This window comes from Salvia splendens, chromosome 6 (assembly GCF_004379255.2).
Source record: "Salvia splendens isolate huo1 chromosome 6, SspV2, whole genome shotgun sequence".
NCBI classification, from domain to species: domain Eukaryota; kingdom Viridiplantae; phylum Streptophyta; class Magnoliopsida; order Lamiales; family Lamiaceae; genus Salvia; species Salvia splendens.
The window spans coordinates 15,156,739-15,179,550 of record NC_056037.1 but is presented as its reverse complement, the minus strand read 5'-3'; the positions used below and the strand labels follow the sequence as shown (position 1 = coordinate 15,179,550).

The window sequence follows — 22,812 nt, the reverse complement described above, 5'->3', positions numbered from 1 at the left end:
CTCCCTATTTATAGACTAATAATATTTATTGAACCAGTATATATTGGTGAATACTATGTGTTGAGTCGTATGTCTTTTTAGGCTCCTGAATCATTTTTTTGGCAAAAATCCAAAGCACTTAATCTTTCCAACCGTATATTCTCTCACTTTTATTTACTGTACTTTATTATCTCTAATTTCATTCATATTCCACTTAAATCACTAAATATACTACGTATTTATTAATTTTCGTACCCAAAAGAAATACTATTTCGAAAGTAAGGGTAATAAATTGAGAGAAAAAAGATGTGATACTCTTTGTCTCTCACTATATATAACCGTAATTAAATGGTAAGAATACCCTTTTCAAATGCTAACAAGCCTTATATATTATTTCAATTTTTCTAATTAAAAAGGTAGTATTGACATTTTAATACTATAAGATTTCATACGATTATTTCCACACGTAAACATTGTGAAAACTAATTTGTCTCTCCTAAAATAACTCAAAATTTTAAATTCCACATAAATTTATGTATTGACAGGCGAATAAAGCTTTTATTTGATTGTTGTAAAATAACAATTCCAATATGTCCGAGCGAATCCTGCCTTGCTGGTTTGCTAAAAATAGAATCAACCAGAAATCACGTAAAAGACAACATGTGTGTGTTATTTCATGTTCTATGATAGATATTCAAGAAAAAGCTATTGAATGCAAATGCCTAGTATATATTCAGGAAAAGCTTTTAAATACAATCGCCACTTTACAGATATTTGTGACTCGTTTATTATTAGTACTATTTTTATTTATCTTTTATAAGATTCTAGCTAGCAAAAACTATGCTTTATCTTCGAAAGAAGAGTATATTTCTTTTCTATTAGGTCAAAAGTATCAAATCACCAAGGAAGAGTCCAAAATAAGAAGCAATTAAAATCAGTTACAACTAGCAAATAATCTGTATTTTCTATTAAATTGCATAATTAATATATAGGAGTATATATGTTACATAAAAATATTAAGAAATACTAACAATTACTGAAAAATCTAAGTAAATAAGAAAGACCTACTCCGTATAACAAATATAGTTACATCCATTCATGATGAATCCGTGACATGACTTCACAATTTTTTAATACTTTAGATAGTTTCACTGAGATTAAGATATTCAAAATTCTGATATAAAAATACTTTCTCAATCTTGTATTCTCCATGTCTCAAAATAAGTGTCACATTTTTCTTTTTAATCTGTCACACAAAAGATATTATACTATATATTTTCTTTTTTTAGAAAAAATTCTCTTTCAAATCAATATATAAAATATATATTTCTCGCTCCCCTTAATATACAAAACAACATCTTGTGTCATCACACAAATGTGACATTTATTTAATTCTAAAATTAATAAGAAAAGTTCATGGCTGTATTTTACTAATGTCCAAATTGTGATAATAAACATTTAAAATCACGAATATAAACATTCAAAAATTCATTCTTATGTTGTACCCACAATTTAAATTACATTTGATTATTGTAGGGATCAGACAAGTACGGGTTCACTATTTACCGAGACCTCTTTGTTCTTATACAAGAGAGCTCAGCCAAACTCTCACCCACGCGGCTGATTTACAAAGAAAAACTAGCTACGATACAAGTCACAATATCTAGCTATTACACAAGAATCCCGCAATCCTTGACAGGATGCCACTGGAACACCAAGGAACCTGCACACTTAACACACACGTTAGCAACACAACAAGGATCCTCTTGGATCTTAAGGGTAAAGCAAACAAGTAAGCTGAAACCACAAGAAACCGAATAGATCTTAGCAATAGCTCAGCCACCCGCTAATAGTACGAATCTATTCTCCAAAAACCAGATCCAAGGGAGCAACGTTGAATCCACCAGTGATTCACCTCACACAACAGATATCAACCCCAACCCACTCCACCATGCCAGATCTGAAACCTCTCGAACACAGACTCACAGAAAACCCTCACACACAAAACCCTAGTTTCACCAACATCACAACAACCGAAGCAGTTGTCTTCTCCAACATTCACACAAGATCAATTACTCAAATATCTATCACAGAGAAACAACCGGAGACTCATCGGTGAAGAAGAAGAAGAGAAGAGAGGATTTCAATAGTCAAGAGAGAGTAGAGAGAAAGAGAGAGTGTTTCGAATGTCAAGAGGCAGAGAGGAGAGGCAGGGGTGTATATCATCCGGGCATTGGGTTAGGGCAGCCACCGGCCCAATTTCATCTGGGCCTCATTTAATCACAGCCCAAATAATAGTCCACATCCCAAATATCCAACAATTATGAATTAATGATTTTAGCGTATCATTCACAACCAAAATCAAGATTATATTTGCTATAAATGAAAAATGTATGCTGTCCTTGGCAATTCAAATGAACCGAAATTTTACCAGACTTATTGTGCAAGATTTTTGAAAACTTTATTCCCAAAATTTGTCTATAATAAGCCCACGTTTGATAGCTGGGAAATCCCTTTCTCGAGCGCTGTCAAGAATGCGCATGTGGCATTTCGACACCGTTGATGTTAGGGTGGCGAGAGGGGAGATTGACATTCACAAAATACTCCTTTAGTCCAATAAAAATATGTGCACTTTCCATTTTCATATGTCCCATAAAAATATGTGCATTCCATTTTTAAAAAGTTATATCAATTTAATAATATAGATTCTACTATCCACTATCACTACTTTAACTACCATTCTCATGCCAACAAAATTGCTTTTTTTTTTATTTGGGCTTTTGTGTGAAATATTTATATATAGAAAAAAGGCCCACTAGATTTTATATATTAGATGCTGGATTGCTCGGAATTAATTATTGAAAATGCTTATATTTATTTTTTCCCAAAAACATGGGCCTTTTAATTATTTTTGTTTAGAGTGAATAAATTAATTATCTACATTTAAAGATAATAATCAGATAACATCAATCATCATATTTGAATTGTCGAAATCAATTCGAAGGTTTTTCAGGCAAAAGGGGCTCCTCCAAATCAATTTTGCAACTTTCACATATTTGGGGATCCAATGTTTTCTTTATCATCTCTTCCGTGCTACTACTATTGTCTTTTGCTTTACCCCATAGCACAATGTATAGTCCAATTATCACTGCCACTCCTCCTGTCACACTGAACACCAAACAATCAAATAATTTATCAGAAAACTAAGATAAAATAACTAAAAAAAAGTTTGTAGTAGTTGTACCTTCCAAGGTACAAGTCTTCATGCAAGAAGATGTAGCCAAGAACTGTCACAATGACTGTACATAGGGGCTGAAACAGAGCTGAGAAAAGGGGTCCTCTTCTTGCTACACACCATGCTTGAGCGAAGAAAGTTATTGCTGAAGTCATACCCTATATATATATATATATGCATTCAATTTTCTTTTACCTAATTTAAATTAGGTCATAATTTTCTTAGACAGGAGTACTAAATTAAATGATTTTACCGCAAATAGGCAAGAAAATATTTGAATTGGGGTAGTGAGTTTCCACACATCCATACTCGGCGCTACAATCATCGTGAAGATTCCCGATTGCACCGATGCCATTAGGCACATCAATGCCGTCATCGAAACATAGTCTGGGTAGGACTCGTTTACACGCGCCTGCACGGATTGTTCAAAACAAGTGGTCTGATTAGGTCTTGCCTATTTATGGTCTAGCTAGCACAAAATTGACATTTGGTATGGTAGATAACGACATTTTTGTCGTTAAAATTACATCTCTAGATCAGTTATCTATCCTATCAAACATGGAGAATAAAATTAATCCGACTAAAAGAGTGTTGTTTCTTATGGAGCAAAATTCCAATATGTACCTGCAAAATTAGGGCAAAGGACCAGCAACATGAGCTAGCAAAGATGAGCAAGCAGCCAATCACTCTTGTGTGATCATCTCCAACTCCAACTGCCACTTCAAGTAATTTGGGACCTTCTAGAAGGGCCATCACAGCAGCACCACTCACACACACAACTGTTCCAATAATCTTAGCAAAGCTACCCCAACTTCGCCCAACTTTTTCTAAGCTATATAGTTTCACATATACAAATTATTTAATAATAATTAAATACTATACGTAGAGGAATTGATTAGAGAAAATGATTTAATTACCCCATGGTGTAAGCCATAAGAAAGGTGATGGCAGGCGCCAAATTGTACATGGCACTTGCCACTGATGTTGAGACTAGAGTCATGCCCATGTAGTATGAGTTGTGGTTAGCTGTCACACTGCCAACAATTTTATTATTTTAGCTGAAAATTGAGACATAAGAGCACTTAATATTAGTCCATGATAACATAATTAAAATTAGCTTAATTACTATTCAATTGTTAATTAGGGTCATTTTACTTTATCACGACTTATAACTATCTTTATATCATCATTAATCTTCAATTTTTAGTTAATAAATTTTTCAAAGCTAGTAGCTAGAAGTATACACTTCTCAATGTTAATTTGAGAGTTTTTCATAATTAGTGTTATTCTTGTTACTATTATAATATGATGATGAGCAGCACACTTAATTATGACTTAATAAAATTTGCTACTTACCCCACAAAAGAGAGCAAAAATATCAACCAAAAGCTCTTCCAATTCAAACAACCATCTTTTCCTTTCCTGCGCTCACACAGACAGATTGAGAAACAAAAAAATAATAAATACATCCATAAATATTACAAATTCGAATCACTGTGTTTGGTTCATGAGATTAAATTTCACAACTCAATCTAAGATGGATAATCGTGTGATAATTAGTCATGACCAACCTCTTCCAACTATAATAATCTCACAACTTAATCCTAGATTATACAGTAGCAAACCGAACACAACCTTTAAGGTACGTAAAAACATATGAAACATATTAATAGAAAAAAAAAGAATTACCGTGAAAAATAAGCAAAAGGGGCCATAAGCAAGAAACCAATAAATTGTCTGTAGACAACAAAGACGCTAGAGCTCATCTTTTCCAAAAGGGCAGCTCTAACAAATAGATTTGTACCTGCATACAACAACTGACATCCTAACATCACAATTATGGGCTTGTAATATTCCAATCCCATTTTAATTCACTTCAATTTCTTCCTACACCAATTCTACTTCCCTCTCTCCCTCTCTATATATTAGTACTAGGGGATTGATTGTATATATAGACATTTAGTTTTTAATTTAAATGCCTTGATTGTATATATAGACATTTAGTTTTTAATTTAAATGCCTCCAAAAAAAATGGGTCCATTTTAATAAATACAAGAGTGTAGTCGTGTGTGGACATGTTGATAAGGGAGTTGAGCTGTTTCTGTTCTGTGACTTTCTATAAGGATATGCTTTGCTATTAATTCTCGTGATTCTTCTGATACATGTCTTTCAAATTATTTCTATTAAGTTAAATCTAGAAGGTTCGTGTTAATTATTTACTACTAGTAATTCTGAATTGGGAAGTAATTAACAGGCTTTTTATTTTTTATGTTGTTTAAAATGACATCATTTTTTAAAAACGATTTAATGTAAAGATATTGCCGAAAATTAAAAGTTGTATGAAGTGAAAGAAAAATTGTAATTTGAATGAAAGTTATGTCTATTATTGATATCGTAAAGTTTGTCATTTTTATCATTTTGACGTATACGACTAGTTTTATATACAATTATATTATGATAATCAAGTTTAATGTGTATTAATTATTTAAGGAGTAGTGAATTAAAATTTGTGCGTCGCACAAGGATAATTATAGACGGCACATGACTACATGTCTATCCACATGAAAATTCCACGTCATTCATAGTCATTTGTTGGTGATTGCTCTCATAAAAATGAAATGATTGTACTAAAAATAAGCTACCACTTGTGCAGTTAATTATTTCATCATGACATAATTTATTAAAATGCAAAAACAAGATTGCTATTGTAACACAAATCAACTTCTTGTATCTAAATGTTAAACAAGCAATAGTAGATCAAATCAACAAATGGAGTGTAGAAGGAGTTTATCAAACTTAAAATTCAAGAGATTTTCCCTTAAAAATTGCTTGCTCATATGATTAAAAAAACAAAAAAACAAACCAATTTTACCCATCAATGTTCGAAACCTAATTGATATTCAAATTAGTATTTTTAAAGTAATTGTATTCGAATTTAAATATGATCGATTGATCTAATTGTAGATTAATTGAATCTAAATGATATTTATATATTTATGTTCTTCCTTTTATTTTCCGTAATTTACCTTAATTTTAAATGTGGTTTCAATTTAAAGGAGATATCATAAACAAATTTGTTATGACTGGTGAGCGGTTCACTGAATTATAAAGACTGGACAGTACTGCCACGCATTGACATGTTACCTAAAAAATACTAAATCCAAAAATAATTATCGCAATTATTTATTTAGTCCATTATCCCAATCAACAAGTGCGTGTGAATCCAAACCACAAATTAGTGTGAATATTGAAAATGACATTGTCTCTCCATTTTGAAATTAACGGCGTCGAGTTGTGACATACAGGTTCATACACGTGCTTCACCTAGATTTCATAGATTCATCGATAATTTTTCAACTCGTAATTCTTAAAGTTATTGCCCCAGTATTATTTTCAGCACATGATATGTCGATTTTGAAGCTGCGTGTAGGATTGGAGCCACCTATTGTTATTTTGGAATTATTATTAAATACATTCATGGTGCACAGGTTGGTAAATATATGGATAAAAAATAACAGAGACAGAAGGAAATAATTTTATTTATGATAACACGAATTTTAATGAGAACTTAATAAAATAAGAGAGAACAGTATAAAAATGAATAAAGTAAGAAAGATATGAAGAAAGTAGGTAAAGTATGAGAGTTAGGAGAAAAAGTGATAAAGGTATTAGGGAGAAATTTTCCATTTTAAGAAAAAAAAATTATTTTTTATGGACATCCTAAAATGATAGAATGAGACTATTTTTCATGGATGGAGGAAGTATGAGAGTTAGGAAAAAATTTAGAAAAGTATAACAGAGAAACATTCCATTTGAAGAAAAAAAATTACTATTTTTTATGGACGTCCTAAAATGACAGAATGAGACTACTTTTTATGGATGGAGCGAGTATGTGTTAGGATTTTGGGGCATATTTGCACAACTAATAGAATAGAAGGATCTATTTGTAATATTCTGTTTTACACTTTCTATTCCCTCTCTTTGCCGTTTGAATTGAGCTGAAGTATAAGTACAGCAATGGGGTTTTGAGATTGAGTGATTTTCTGGTGATTTGCACTCTTCCAATTCATTGAATAAAATCCTAGTTCGATACACTTCAAAGTGTGTGTGCAAGCATTACTCATTCTCATCTTTTCATATGATCTAGAATTGATAGCCGATTTTGGCAAAGTTGATTGAATCCAAGATTCGATCGTGTTGTTCTAAGCTTCACAGTATGTAAGTTTCAAATTTAAAAGATGGAATATTTTTTTTGGCTCACAAACTTTGCCAAACTATTATTTTTGGTCCGTAAACTTGAAAATATCTTTTGAAGTTTGTCAAATTTAACTTAATACCAATTAAAGTACTTTTTCACTATTTCAAATTTTTTAGAACAAAAATAGCCTGAAGGACAATTTAGTCTAAATAAACTCCCTTCTTTATTTAAATATTTAATTTCTCTTCATTCTTTCTTACCTCTTAACCAGCCTAACTAATTTCAAGACTCAATCTCCAAAATCCAAACGCTACAAACTCAATAGTGTTCAACCAAATAAGGTATCTGCTATGGATGTCGGCCCACGGAGAACGACAAATGGGCCAACTCCTTGGATTCCATCGGCCCACATAGAACAACAAATGGGCCAACTCCATGGATTCCATCGGCAATAAACGTGATTTAGATAAAAAAAATTATCTGAACATATTTTAGAATATCAATCTCCTATTTCAACAATTGCCCAACACATCCTAACAATCTACTATTTCAATAATTATCTGAACTCATTTTAAAATCCTAACAATCTACTATTTCAATAATTATCTGAACTCATTTTAAAATCCTAACAATCTACTATTTCAATAATTATCTGAGCTCATTTTAAAATCCCTCGTAAGAGGGCTAATGGGGTCTCTACTATGGAAGGACCTCTCAAAGTTGGTTTTAGAGACGACTGTCGTTAAAAATTTACTGACTAAAATATAAAGTTATTTTAGTTTAAATATTTTAATGTTGGTGCATTAATTATTTGTTAAATTTTTGGTTATAATAAGTCATGTCACTTTCAAAAGTTAATCAATTCAATAAGAAGATAAAATTACTTGAGTTAAATATTAAAATAAACAGATAAATCGCGTCAATTGAGCCGGAAATAAGAATTAAGAAGTGTAGGGATCAGATCATTCGGGATTCACTAATTACCGGGACCTCTTTTCGGTTACACCGCTACTGAGATGGCTAATCTCAGAGTTACAAGCCGAAATACAAAAGATGTTTACAAGTATTACTAAATACTAGATACAGACTACTAATCTATCGGGGAAACAATTACAATTGAAAACCCTCGCTACTGTCAGATCCTTAACCGGATCAGAACTCCAAGCTAACATCAATTGGAAACCCTGCACTGCTGCACACTTAACAGACCGGTTAGTAACACCAAGAACAGATCCTAAACGGATCTAGTGAGAAACAAGTAACAGAAGACAAGCTAGAAGATTAGGATATGGCTCAGGTCGCAAACACGACTGCACCAGGCCAAGGACCTCCTCAATCTTCACCAACAAGTCACAAGGGAGCACAAGGAGACAATCGGACCCCCAAACCCTAGGGATACTCGGATTACTACAACACACCAGCAACCTCAACACAAGTTCACAAACCACTTCGCACACATTACCAAAAGCCTCAAGAACTCAAGGATCTCATAGGTCTAAGAAATCAACCGACGATCTTCCACCGAAAGAACAGAATCGAACACAACCGTTCGATTCAAACGAAATCTCCAAATCAACACAGAAGTTGAGAGACTACACTCAGATCTCACTAAAACAGAGATGAGAGTCATCGGAGAAGAAGGTCAGAGCCATTTCAGAAGAGAGAGAGAGAGAGAGAGAGAGAGAGAGAGAGAGAAGGGGTTGGTTTATCTCACACAGAAAACACAACCCTGAATCTAATGGCCCACATCAAGAATCCTCGTGGAGTGCTACGTGGCAGCCATCGGAGTATCCCCATAAGTAACGGGCCAAGTTCCTTCTGGGCCACTGATAATGATTTGGGCCATACAAATTAATTCAGCCCAGGCTGAATAAATCAGGTCCGTAATCAATTGGGTCCATAATATCCCACAAGATGATTGACTAGACAAAAATTAAATAGGCTTCTTCTTGGCGGCCTTAATCCGTAAGTTCAATTTTCCTCTTCTTAATAAATTGATAACCATACATTTTGATAATCTTCAACAATAAAATAATTAAGATATGAGTAATTGAACAATTTTTTTTTATTCTTCAGTAGAATATGCACGAGGAAGTCTTGCTTGATGAAAAGACCATGTATCGTTTTGAATTTGATTGATGGGATCACGCAGAATTTAATTGCCAACGCTTTCGAAAAACAAATATGCTATCTTTTGGTTCGGTACGTGTTGGATTTAGTTTTATGTACAAAATATTTATGTATTTGTATAGTTATTGCGTTTGTGATTGTTTTGTACTATGACATGCTCATTTAGTTCCAGAAAAATAGAAACTTCGGGAACGATAGTTTTTCATACAAATTTGATAATGAGAGAGAAAGAGAAAATGTATCTAAAGCATTGTTAATGAACAATATATATAACGGCCCACATTATTAGAGATAATTAGTTGTGCAAAAAAATTAAAAAATAAGTGTGGAATAATTTCGTGGACGAGGGAAAATGACAGGAAAAAGAGAGACTATTTTCCATCATTGCAATCCATTTCATCCAAATTCAACAATAAATTTCCAAAAATATTATGAGAAATATACCTCTGTCATGCTCTAAATTTGAGGAAATTGATCTACGGAAAATAAAAATCTAGGCCTTTTGATTTAATAATCCTATTAATGATCCTTAGCTATACACTTGAGGATTTGTGATCAATTGCTAACTTTCTTAAGTTGCTAACTCTGCAACTCATCAATGCAGTGTATTAAAAATGTCAGCATAATGATATTAAAATGTCAACACATAATATCAACACAATATATTGAAAATTATGTGTTGACATTTTAATGTCATCGTGTTGACATTTTTAGTACACTGCGTTGATGAGTTAACAACTTAAAAAGTTAGAAATATAATGGATCCATATATAGTTGAGACTAGTCTATCAATAATTTTTTTGTTCCTCATTAGGTTAACTATATTATAGAGTGTAGGACCATTACAACGATCTCTCATGGATTGGGCCGCCCGTAATTTGATCCGTTTATTGCGTAAAATCATACTGATATTGGGCTAAAGAAAGAGAGATCCTATTTTCTTAGCATTTGAAGACATTTATTCAATTCAATTGTACAATGAATTTGAAAAATCTAGTTGGGATCTACATTATATAATTGTAACCAAATAACCCTGAATGTACTATTCAAGAAACTTTCCTTCGAACATCATTCAAATTACTAGTACTTCATATTACAAAATCATCATTATTAGTATGAAACACAATTTAATAGGCATGACATTTTTCTCCAATTAATAAATGTAATCTTTGAATTTAAAAGAATGGTGACACGTGTCCACTGTACGATCTTTGAATTTAAAGATTTTGATTAGGACATAATCATGAATTGATAGTGAAAGACTGAATTGTCCTCTGAAATTACATTAAAATTGTTGAATTTAATGAGGCACACGTTCAATATTTTTTGATTGGTACAACATTTTATGTTGGTCTACATTTTAGGTTCATAGGCAAACATACGGTTGTGGCCATAACTTTGTGATAGTTGCAACTACGACAATGATGTATTTCAATTATTTAGACGCATAATTAATGCCATCGTTGCTATTATAGTATATAGTGTATAATTATTACTAGCCATTTCTTGCAAAACAAACAGGAGGTTAGCTTATAGCAGTCCACATAAAAATAAATTATTTTATAATTTTTGATTTCTTAGTGCAATAATTTCTCTATTGGATTGTACATTGGGCTTTAATTCATAAATCATAAAGATGTATACAATGTATATTTATCACCTTTATCCATTTTTCAGATCATATGTAGTATATATATCTGCTAATTTATGTATAGGTAATTTGAGATTTGGAAAATGGAATTGAGATGAGAAAAAGTAGAGAGTGTGTGTGTGCGCGCGCTCTTTTCTCTCTCTCACACACACACCCGCACGTATGTGTGCGTGTCTCTAATTATTTCACATTCCCATTTATATATATATATAGAGTTCTCATCCCATTGATTTAGGATTACAAGATATATAAATGATCTTCGTTGTCAAATCATATTCTTTAAATTTGAAAAGGTTAAGTTGACTTGAGTTCAGCTGTTAACCAAATTCTTAACTATTCTAGCATGTGCTTAATTTGGTTTAGTTACTACTCATTTATCATCTCAATTTATTTAATTGTGTGATGGAATCATTACTCATATAGTACTAATTATTTATTCTGGTTCCATATTATGTCTGTTAATAAAGAATTAAAGGATCATAGTTCAAACAACACTGAAAATTCATATCAGCTCATAATTCATCAAATTGAATTCCCTTTTTGTTGAATCACAAAAACTCTCTTCGGTTGTTTCTGTTACATTTGAAAATAGATTTTTTATTTGATTAAATCCCTACAAATAATTAAACTTCCATATAATGGTGTGATAGTATAATGTAAAAGTCTATAAATATAGACAGTATATGTATGTATTGACATAAAAGTGTCACAATCTCGGTAGACGATGAGGATTTTGGAGGGAGGAGAATATAACCGTAATTCCAGGGGTTCAACCGCTATTGATGGTGCCAATTGCCAAACACTCCCCAATGCATGTTCCCATTTGCATAATCTTGTTTCCAATCAACCATGTGCATGCCCACACACATACTCCTACTTGTCCAAATCTTAATTACAACAAATCAAAATAGTAAAATAAAGTTGATCTTCTATGTCACATCTCACATCCATTTTATGGTATTCCTTTTATTCTTCATCTTCAATTTTTGTTTAGTTTTTCTTATTATGAATTAGGATTTATTATACTTCTAATTCCAGTGTGTACTCTCTTATTTTAGCATATCAGTAGCTTTTTTTAAAAATTTAGTGAGTGACTATTGGGATCAATTATTTCATAAATAGGGTACTACAAATTTTAGTAGGTGATGGAACAGTGATTTTGAGCGTCTTAATTAACTTAAAAAACACTTACTCACAAAATCTTATTCATTGTGAGCGTCTTAATTATCCCCAACTTGACCACATCATCATTATTAAGTCTCTCTCCCTCTCTCTCCCTCTCTCTCTCTCTCTCTCTCTCACACACACACACACTTTCCATCATTCCATGTTAGTATTTCTCTACAACAAAACATTATTAATGGGCGTGATTTCGGCTATATCGTATAAAGTAGTCTATTTATCAAAATGTTGCATTGAGCATGCGTATACGTGATCTATTTTATATTATACAGCCAAATTTTTGGATATTTGATTAATTTCTGCTTGAAAGTTCTCAGCTCCATATTTGTAAGTGGTGACAATTCAATAAATGGCGCCATTTTAAATTTGTCAATTTTTCATTTATCTGAAATATATTTAATCTAAATTTTCCACTAAATTGGGGATGAACACAAGGGTGAAACATCGTATACAACTAACTGTTCGGTTCGAAAACACCCTAATATTACTTCTTCTTATATTGAGTTTCGAGTTCATCGTAAACAACTAACTGTTCGGTTCGAAAACACGCTCTTTAGTATACAAACTCTAACACTCTATGCATCAAGTTAATGTCGAGCACACACCAAAACCAATTCATTATTATCTACTATGCATTCATAAGTATCAATTTCATATATTGTACTATATATATGTTAAAACTATTGCTATACATGATAGTTATATATTGAAATTCTTGCGCCTTTGTAACTTTTTTTTACTTTGTCCTTGTATTCAACCACGTTGTGAAATCCCTCGTTCACAACAACATTAGGATCAAAACCGGTCAGGGGTTTTTCTTAAAATGTGGTATTAATTGTTGCAACAATTTATAAAATTCAAATTTCATCAAAGTAGATTGATTTTTTTAAGCATCCATTCATTTGAAACCGTTAATAAAGAAGCTAAACTATACCAAATGCATTTGAGTGCGATAGAGTATCCCATAGGACTTTTCAAAAATAAAATTTCATGCTAATCGGTTAGGGTGCGAATTGATGATTTGACTAAAATTGTTAACTATAGTACGATTTAACCTGTGAGAAAAACTAATTCAAAGTATAATTTCACTATACTATTGTACTTTAATTTAAGTGATCGTCGCATTAGGTGACATAATTACATGTGATTGTGAATATGTATAGTTTAACATGAATATGAATATGACAGACTTACATATCTCCTAATCCAAGTCTACGTATTAAAAAAACACCAAATTTAAAGGCTCAAGAAGCCACTTGGATGCATGCCCATTGTAATATACATAAATGTCGAAATAAAAAACTACCATATGATTATAATTTAACATAGTTGTTTTAACTATCAAAGTGTTATCAAATAAACAAAAACCAAGTCACATGAAAAATAACCTTAAGCAGTACTCCAAATTCCTAGGTAGGTAAATAGAGGCCCATACACCAAGTGTTGTACATAAGCCAAAAGGAGAGCACGAGCTACGTCATATATAGTTGAAACTCTCACTCCCTCTCTTGTTTGAGAAAGCTATCACTAAATCACAGCTCACTATGAGAATTTAAATATGTGCATGTGGAGACCATGTGACCACTTCTTCCAAAATCAATGCCCTGGGAATATTATTTTTCTTTTTTTTTTATGTGGGGCCTTTTTCTCATCCTCCTCTTCTTCCCCATGTTTTACGGATCCTGCCATTTATTTATTAATTTTAATTAATTTGGAAATCCCTAATTTGGCTTGTTCTACGTAATAAAAGTCTAAAAAAGTGGTTGGATTAGTAAAATACCATTATCTTGTAATTTTACTCTTTGATTTTTTTCATTCCGTACGTTGTTTCATTTTGTTACTAATTAAACACCAGTGTGAGTCATGGTGATTTATTGAAATAATATATACACACGTATGTATATTAATATAATAAAAATAGGAGAGCTCCGAGAGGATAATCACAGGTACACAAGAAACAGAATATCAAGAATTTTTTAAAATAAGATAATTAATTTATAAAGGCTCGTGAAATTGAAAACGAAGCTCGGGTAGTCGACAAAATATATTATGAATGTCAGAGGCCTAATTTTACACACGCAAACAAACTTGATAGTTTTGGGGATCAGAAATGTAGTAGTAATACTTTCTTTTTTCTTTCTTTATAAAAATTTCTCCTATTTCATGCAGGGAGTTTAGAGATTGAGTGTGCATTATTATCATTTATCCACAAACAAATCAATTTTCTTCTTTTCATTTTTATGTCAAAACTAGCTACTAATGATGAATTAGTTATCTAATTATTTAATCAAATACGTGTAATAAAGAAATATATTAACTCCATCAAAATCTTGTTCCATTACTATTAATATTATTTGACTTGTAGCCATAATTTGTTGAAAACATTATTGTAGTTATTGGCTCTTTAAATCTCTACCCTATCCCAAAGGAAAGCTGCAAATACAATCATGAAGATGGTTTTTTTATAAGTTTACAAAATTTTGTTTTGTTGCAACACAAACATGACATCTCTGTTAGGTTAACATTTGATGATGGGAGAAGTAGAGTTATTAATAATGGTTGTCCTATAATAAATATAGAGGTATAATCCTCCCAAATAAAATTTGGATATATATATATATATATATTCTCTTTTTAGGGTTTTTGACATGCGGGCCATGAATTTCCATGTGCCTGCATGTGCTGTGTCTTTCTCTCTCTGCCCCACCACCATCTCTTCTTTCACCAAATAAATGGGCTTTATGCAATTTCTCCCCCTTCTCATTCCTCTCTTTCAGTGTGTGCTCTGCGTGAAAACTTTCTTGGTTTCTGCTCCACTTAGTTGGATCCCAAGATACTCTTTTCCCTCTCTTACACTCTTCTGCCATTTCTGTCTCTAATTTAATTCGAACCTGAAAATCTGCTGTCTAGTTCAATGAAAGCAAGGTTGGTTTTGTACCCTCATTTTCTCTTCATCGTATGCAATTTCTTCATTACTTCTATTTTCTTCATCATATGCAAGTGAATAGCATTGAATTTTCTTGAAGCCCTTTAAGCAAGCAAATCTCCCATTTTCTTGAATAAAAATTCAATCTTGATTGGAGCATTGCCTGATTTTTTAAATTTTCTTGAAGCCCTTTAAGCAAATCTCCAATTTTCTTAAAAAAATAAGATAAAAATAAAATCTTGTTACCGCAGAATGCAGATGTCATCATCATCATCAATGGTGAAGCAAGAATTCTTCAAGAAATGGATAAAGGGCATGCAGATACACAGCGCCTTCAACAAGGAGATGACGATTATGGAGAGAAAGAGGGCGATCAAGCTCTCCGCTGACGTGGCGATCGCCTCCACCAGAAGCGCCGCCACGCAGTGGATCCGGGCCGTGGTGGCCGGGGTCTCGGCGTCCGCCGCCGGCGCCGCCAGGGCCGCGGCGGAGGAGATCCTGGGGCGGAAGCTGCCGGAGAGGAATGCCCTCGCCGCGACATGCAGCAAGAAAATCGTGAGGCGGAGCCGCCAGGGCCGGAGCAAGGCGGCGCGGGGAGTTGTACGTTCGAGCGCCGCTATTGCGAAGAAACTGGTGAGGAATCGCACGCGCGTGCTTAAAGGGCTTGTACCTGGTGGGAAGAAATTGGATGAGGTGTCTTTGATTAAAGAAACCCTAGATTATATTGCTTCTTTGCAAGTGCAGGTTGATGTAATGAGACATCTTGCAGCTGCTGCTGAGAGATTGGATCATCAACAAATCTCATTTTAGTATTTTTAAAAATATATTTTATTGTCTATTTCCTTTTGAAATAGTTCATGATGAGGAAAAAAGAGCATGTAACTCTTTGTACAGAGATGACTGATTTTAGCTTAATTAAAAGAATTATATTAAGCTCATTGATATTTATGTTTTGTGCCGCCTAATGTTGGAGTTTCCGACCGATTCAGTTGGAAAATTTGGTGTCTTTTTACTCATGTTTCGCTGAAAAAATATTTTGGAAATGCTTTAAATAAACATTGCCAAAATTGTCTTGTTATTGGAGGAAATTAATGTTAGGGCAATGGGAGACACAACCGTTAAAAATTCAAAGTCATGCCGTTTCTTTTTTTGTTAATATGATTTTGTTTTTCACAGTATTGGCCATTTTTTCATGTTTTCCACAGAAACCGAAAGCTTTTGCCGCTATAAATAGATGTTTATTTTGATTAATGTGGAGATTAAGGGTAACCCCAATTAACATATACAATTACCTTGTCGAGTGGAATTTAGCTAGCTTTATTTCAAAATTGTACTATTTTAAATTTTCAAAATTGCCACTATCAGGCATCATCCCGGACATCGGTGCACTTCCGTCAGCGTTTCCCCCAACTCTAACGGGAAACGTCGTCGTTTGTGGCTCCCTCGTGGCGGGGGAATCACTATTGTAGTGCTCCATTTATCTTAAAAAAATGAAAGTATAGAAAGAGAAACTCGTTAAAACAAGTGGTGCGAATGAAATGAAGTTCAACGAGCCGTAAATATAGAGTTTTTTTTAATTAAAAATCGGGACGTCCGCCGGGACGTCCGTCGGGAACCCGCAATGGCGGACGTCACGACGGACGTCGTCGGAAATCTGCCGAACTCCGATGTCCGCAAGCGACGTCCGCGTCCGCCTAGCGCTCGTCTAATGGCGGACGTCCACCGCTGCGGATGCTCTGAGTAGGACAAGACTTATTGTACTTTTGGTGTTTCAAGTTAAATTTTGAAGATGCATGCAACCAAAGATTACTGCAATGACAAGCTGGGTTTAAATTCCTTTAATGTGAAATTTTCAATTTCAGTTGCAGTATTTATATTTTAGTTCAATACTGTATATTCCGTGACGCAGATAGTCACGTTGTATATATGTTGTATCTATAAACATAAATTGTATTAAAATTAAGACTAAAGTCCCAAAATAGTCCTTAACATATTGCATTTTTTTTATTTTGGTCCAAAACATTATCTTTTGAATTATTCGGTCCCTCACATTTGAAATCGGATCACATTTGGTCCATTTTGGACGGTTCCGTCAATTTTTTGACTGTTTTAATTACCGGGTCACAAATCCGTCACTAATCCGTCACTAACTGGGAGAAACTAATCCGTCACAAATCCGTCACTAAATAGTTGATACATACACCTTATTGATCTACCACACTCCTACCCCTCCTCATCCACACCCGTCGCTCGCTCTTCACTGCCAACTCTCCAACCACCAATAACTAACAAAACATAGGCATAATTTGAGGTAAGATAATTCAAATAGAATTTTAAATTACGCAAGTTCGATTAAAATCGAGCACAGACGTTGACTTGAAATTGGGGAAAATAGCGGCAGTTACAGCATAAGACTCACTTCGATGCGGAAAGTTTGTTCGTTGAAGTCGTAGAAGGTGCGGACGCGGAGGCGAGCAGCGGCCAAGAGCTCGGCTTCCGAGCACGCTGCTGAAACAGACAGCGACGATTTATCGATGAGGCTAAGGGGAGTTGCCAATTGAGGGGCTGATTGGTGGTTGGAGAGTTGCCAGTGAAGAGCGAGCGACGGGCGACGGAGGGAGGCGGCGGCACCGTGTGGAAGAGGAGGGGTAGGAGTGTGGTAGATCAATAAGGTGTATGTATCAACTAATTAGTGACGGATTTGTGACGGATCAGTTTCTCCCAGTTAGTGACGGATTAGTGACGGATTTGTGATCCGGTAATTAAAATCGTCAAAAATTTGACGGAACCGTCCAAAATGGACCAAATGTGATCCGATTTCAAATGTGAGGGACCGAATAATTCAAAAGATAATGTTTTGGACCAAAATCAAAAAAGTGCAATATGTTAAGGACCATTTTTGGACTTTAGTCTAAAATTAAAATAGAAAATCATCGATAGTGGCCATTGTCGCATCTAACTTCTGTCTTCCTTCAGAAATGTGGAGGTTCAATCTTCCATAAAACATTAAATTCAATGTGGATAAAATTATGAATAATAATACTCCAATAATAATAATAATAATAATAATAATAATAATAATAATAATAATATCTATGGACATCATGAAAATTGAAGGAAATTGCTATAAAAATAAATTAAAGGAATTTCTTTTTTACAAAAGCTTCTTCTTAAGAAACCATCTCATCAGATGAAAAAGTCAAAGCTAAACAAAACAAGCTAGTAATTCTGTAGCAAGAGAAAATTAATCCTTTAATTACTAAGTAATTCATATTACACATATGTGACATAATATTGAATTAGGGTGATACCACCACCCTATCACACAAGAAAGATCAATCGCACACCATTCGATCTATAAATCAATGGTCACGGTTAACCAAATCCGATGTCAATGTAATCAAGAAGAAATGCTAAGAAAAACCTAAAATGGTTAAATTCTCAATATGGTATACAGTGCGAGATTTAAAATTAAAATGTCTAATTTTGGTGGAACCACGCCTCGTCACAGTAACATGTAGAACCCATTAGGGGCCGTTTGGTAGCTATGTTACGCCTAGATAAGTGATTAATCTGGGTTTATTTGTGTGTTTGGTAGTTACCAAACTTAATAGCCCGTATTTTATATCTGGCCCGCACAAAGCCCACTGAAAATCCTATGTTTCACTCATATTTGTAACTACCCAAAATCCTATGTTATTTATCATGGAAGCCTGGTTAATTTTAGCAAAATACAATTTTACCCATCAAAATTTCTAACCCTAAACGAAAATATGTGTTGGTTTTACTTATGTTGTTGTATTGAAAGACGTCATTTTCCTATTAAATCATGTTATGATTTTTGTTGATGTCAATTTGTTGTTCTCACTTTATTTTTATTATATTATATTCTAATTATAATTACGAAATACTTGAAGGCAATTATTTTTTTTAAAACAAAAATATACGATTTTGTTCAATCCACAAACGCTTTAAACTTCAACAAATTTGAGCGTACAAAATTTGGCACTTGATAAAATATTTTCATATAGAATTTGTCCAAAATAATAAATGCTTATTCATAAAATTTGACCAAAATAATCAATGCTTACAAAAATTGAATACCAAAATAAACAAATGTTTTTTTTAGAATAAATATATGTTTTTTTGATAAGTAAGGAGTTTAGCCTGAAAATATGCTATTTTTGTAAGGAGTTTAGCTTGAAAAGATGTTAATTTTTGTAAGGAGGATAGTTTAGTAATTAACTTAAATTAATTAGGATAATTTTGACAATCATAATTTTAATCCTTGCTTGTGACTTATTGTACCAAACACTACAATAAGATAACTCACAATTATCTTAATCTACCAAACACTCAATATATGTAAATTAACTAATTGGAACTATGATAACTATTATAACGGTATCATGTCTAGTCGAAACATGACATAGCTACCAAACGGCTGCGGACACATGTACGACAGGGAAGTCTGGACGAAGGTTAACCATCACAGATCTACTTCCGTTGGGCGACTCTGCATCTCCCTCTGACCGTGTTGGGGATCGCGCAGCGGATGAGTACGGAAACAAACAAATCCTTAAGGATCTATTTAGACATTATTGTAAACTCCTTTCTATAGGAGTTTATTTTTAAAAAATATATTTAAGTGATTATGTGAATAAATATAATTTTCATGCAATTAATCAAGATATATGAAAGACACATCAGAACGCATAAAATCATGCAATTTGATGTAGAGATCGATTGTTACCTTTTGATCCTCCAAAGGATTGACATGGCTCGCGCCTTCCCCACGTGTCGAATCATGTCTCAACCACGAATCTTCTAACATATTCTAATGCTCGTTATTATCCATTTGTGTGGGCAGATCTTAGATAACATAGAAAAAATTCTTTTTAATTCTCTCACAAAGTAGGCGTTATCTATTAGGGTTTAGTGAAGGCTAGGGCACAAAATTCACTTCCTTTTTTCTTCTCTTCATCTCTATTTATTAAGCATTTTTAGGCTATGTTAGAGATCCATGGATAAAATTGAGCTAGACAATTGAATATTTACTAATTAAATCAGATAACACATTTAATATATATATTCAATGGAATACTGTTTTGTACCACTATAGAAAATAATAAGTATTAATCTCCCATCCAATTTTCAAATTACGAATACTTGGTTCCATTTTTATTTATATTATTTCCCGTGTTTTAATATTTTCTTTATCCATTAATATAATTTGTTTGTCTGCTAGGAAACTTGAACTAAATTAATATTTTTTTCCGAAGAGTTTTTCTAGTTTGGAACTTTACTTATTATTCATGAAATCTAATTCCAACAAGCCAGTTTTATTAAATAATAAAATCATTTTCCAAACACCTTTTAGGGATAAAATCATACTACCCTTGGTACGCGAATCATTGTAATAATAATCTTGATATATTCTAACTATTCGATTACTACTACCCAATATATCATGATTTGAGTTGCGAAAAACCCTCTCATATTGATAAGTTAAAGGGACATACGATCGAATTAACATATATATACAATATTATGTACAAAGACTAAGAAATACTTAACTCCCAAGATTGTATCTTTTAGTAGTTAGTAATAAATTAGAATACTCTCTTTGTCGAATCTGTTCGGTGCTATACCACACTAGTGTTGTTAGCCTTTCCTAAGGAGAAAAGAGCTTATCGGAAAAACACTGCAACCTTTCTCATAGGTAACCAAAGCCTATCTAGGTCGTAAAATATTTTTCATTTATGCGAGGCCAAGTTCCCTACCGTGAACATATTAGATCCACTACTTAACCTACAATACAGAAGTCTTAGCTCATTTATTTAATACATCAATGTCACTAGATAAACTATTATATTAATGTATTTGATCTCAAAATAAGGGTTAAAAGTGAGAATGGGGTTTCTCTTATACGCTCGAAGCAACTTTTACTATACAAACCCCAGCAGGCTGGGTCATGGTGAGCGTGATTACGAGCTTGGGTTTGTTGTAGTAGCGATGGCCTGGCAAGCGGCCAATTGTTGGGTTAGCGTGAAGGCATTCTGTAAGGTGTTGGGTCGTCGGGTCAAAAGTTCATGTTTGATGGACGCCTCCAATCCTCAGATAAACAAGGAGGTTAGGGTAGAATCTCTCACGTGTGATGTCTTCTAGAGGCGAGATTCGAAGGCTGTCTTATATGCCTCTACTGATGTTGTTTGTTGAAATGTCGCTAAGCGGTCAGCATAATCCTTTTATAAGTATGGGTCGAAGTGTTTCTTGACAACGAGTAAAAATTCATGTGAATCCCTTGTTGTCTTCCCAATAAGACAACCAATCCGCTGAAGAATCATCGAACAAGAATGATGTTAAGCACAAACGATCTACAAGAGGGCTGAAACTATGGTCGTAGAACTTTTGAATTTTTCGGATCCAACTCGAGGCGTTGTTTGACTTTGTAAAAGTGGATAGAAAAAGTTAGTAGAATGTGCGTCCGGCTTTTATATATTTAATCCGTCCCAAAATAAGAGTCACATTTTGTCATTTCTGTACATCTCACAATATCACATTTTATTTTTACCATAAATAGTAAGTAGGTCCCATATGCCACTAACTTACTTCACTCACATTTTGTTATAAAACAAATATAAAAAATAAGTCTCATATTTCACTAACTTTTCCAATCAACTATTCTTTACATTTCTTAAAATCCGTGTCACACCAAATGTTACTCTTATTATGGGACAGATGGTGTATTAGTTTTATACTCCCTCCGTCCCATAAAAATATATGCATTTTCCATTTTCGCCCATCCCTTAAAAAATATGTGCATTCCGTTTTTGGAAAGTTATCCCAATTTTTTACCTATATACATCAACTTATTTACAATTTATACCAATATTAAACACTACTAATAATGTGTGTCCCACTATCCATTAACACTACTTTAACTACCCTTCTTCTCTCTCTTACTTTACTAATTTTGTTTTAACTCTCGTGTTATATCAATTGCTCATACTTTTATGGGATGGAGGGGTAATAAAATGTGACTGAAAATGAGTTAGTGGAAATGAGACATTTACTGGAGACCATCCAAATAAAGAAATATGGAACATTTAATGAAGAACGGAGGGAGTAATTAGCTATCGAATCATGCTAATAGTTGATATTTATACGTCTTTTATGTACCACTATAATCGTTTCTCCTTTAATCCATATTTAAAGTAGAATCAAACTTATTTCAAACCCGATATGATCCCTAAGAGCATCTTAAAAGGGAAAGGTAAATGGAGAGGTAAAGTCTTATAACTACCATATTTATCTTTTTTCATGAAAAATCATTCTAAGGGGGGAAGATATTTGAGAAAGAATCATACAATTTTCCAATTCAAAGAGGTATCTTTACCTCTACAATATCTTAACTACAATACTATATTTGTCGTGTTTTCATGAAAAATCATTCTTCAAGAGGAAAAGTATTTGAGAAAGTATTATAGTATCATCTTCAAGAGAAAAAA

At 33.3% G+C, this 22,812-nt stretch overlaps 2 protein-coding genes across 2 annotated transcripts; one reads left to right on the top strand and one right to left on the bottom strand.

Moving 5' to 3' along the window:
* Window positions 1-2,921: 2,921 nt before the first annotated feature.
* LOC121806899 (WAT1-related protein At4g30420-like) lies at window positions 2,922-5,198 on the bottom strand. The gene is made up of 7 exons (XM_042207073.1): window positions 4,904-5,198; window positions 4,571-4,636; window positions 4,132-4,248; window positions 3,839-4,046; window positions 3,468-3,626; window positions 3,224-3,372; window positions 2,922-3,147 (listed from the first exon to the last, which is right to left on the bottom strand). The coding sequence occupies exons 1-7, from the start codon at window positions 5,077-5,079 to the stop codon at window positions 2,973-2,975; spliced, it is 1,050 nt and encodes a 349-aa protein (XP_042063007.1). The 5' UTR covers window positions 5,080-5,198; the 3' UTR covers window positions 2,922-2,972.
* A 9,869-nt stretch (window positions 5,199-15,067) lies between these two features.
* On the top strand, window positions 15,068-16,249 carry LOC121807089 (transcription factor IBH1-like 1). Its single transcript, XM_042207285.1, has 2 exons — window positions 15,068-15,300; window positions 15,553-16,249. Exons 1-2 carry the CDS (start codon window positions 15,290-15,292, stop codon window positions 16,109-16,111), a joined length of 570 nt encoding a protein of 189 aa, XP_042063219.1. The 5' UTR covers window positions 15,068-15,289; the 3' UTR covers window positions 16,112-16,249.
* The last annotated feature ends 6,563 nt before the right edge of the window (window positions 16,250-22,812 follow it).